The sequence below is a fragment of the Chaetura pelagica genome, unplaced genomic scaffold (genome assembly GCF_000747805.2).
Source record: "Chaetura pelagica isolate M959 unplaced genomic scaffold, ChaPel_1.0 scaffold170, whole genome shotgun sequence".
Classification (NCBI taxonomy): Eukaryota; Metazoa; Chordata; class Aves; order Apodiformes; family Apodidae; genus Chaetura; species Chaetura pelagica.
This window is the reverse complement of record NW_009952048.1, coordinates 1158108-1158754: the sequence shown is the minus strand read 5'-3', so window position 1 is coordinate 1158754 and position 647 is coordinate 1158108. Positions and strand designations below refer to the sequence as shown.

The window sequence follows — 647 nt, the reverse complement described above, 5'->3', positions numbered from 1 at the left end:
GCGGAGCCCTCCGGCTGGGGCCGCGCCAAGATGCGCGCCCGGAGGCTCGCAGTTCCGCGCTGCTAGGTTTCCCTTCTTTTCTTATTGCCTTTTTTTTTTTTCTTTCTCACTCGCTTTTTTACCACCTCCTTCCCCGACATTCCCGGTCACCCCAGGCACAGCCAAACTTCATACCAGAGCGCCGGAATTTGGCAAGGGCTCCGCTCCGAGCAGATGCCGAGGATCCCGGCCCGTGCGGTTTGAGCTGCTCAGCTCCTGACCGAGATTTTCAAAGCCGCCTGCGGCAGCGCAGGGGCATCACGACTCAGTGCCCGCCCGTCCCTCCCTCCCTCCCTCCTCGCCGGGGCGGGGGTGAAGCAGAAATCCCGAGCAGCGCTAACGAGGCGGCGTCTTTCAGGGGAACATCCTGCCCCTGAAGTACAACTTGGTAACTGCGGAGCGGTAAAAATATGTGGATATATGGTGGATAAACACACATATATATTATTTTAAATTACGTTTGAATTAGTTAATATTTTATTTAATACCAACAGATGTACGTGCGCTCTTTTCCCCCCCTAACTGTTGGAAGTGCCAAATACACCTTAAGTGCTGTTTCAAACAGGCTGAGCGCAGCTCCCTGCCCGTCCGCAGTAGCACCCGCGGGG

At 55.5% G+C, this 647-nt stretch overlaps 1 protein-coding gene across 1 annotated transcript in view; it reads right to left on the bottom strand.

The window, feature by feature from the left end:
- FAM46A (family with sequence similarity 46, member A) overlaps positions 1–140 on the bottom strand; it is a 4827-nt gene extending 4687 nt beyond the window's left edge. Inside the window, exon 1 of the mRNA XM_010003170.1 lies at positions 111–140. Within this exon, the coding sequence (XP_010001472.1) occupies positions 111–140 (30 nt within the window). The remainder of the gene's footprint in view (positions 1–110) is intronic.
- Positions 141–647: the final 507 nt, after the last annotated feature.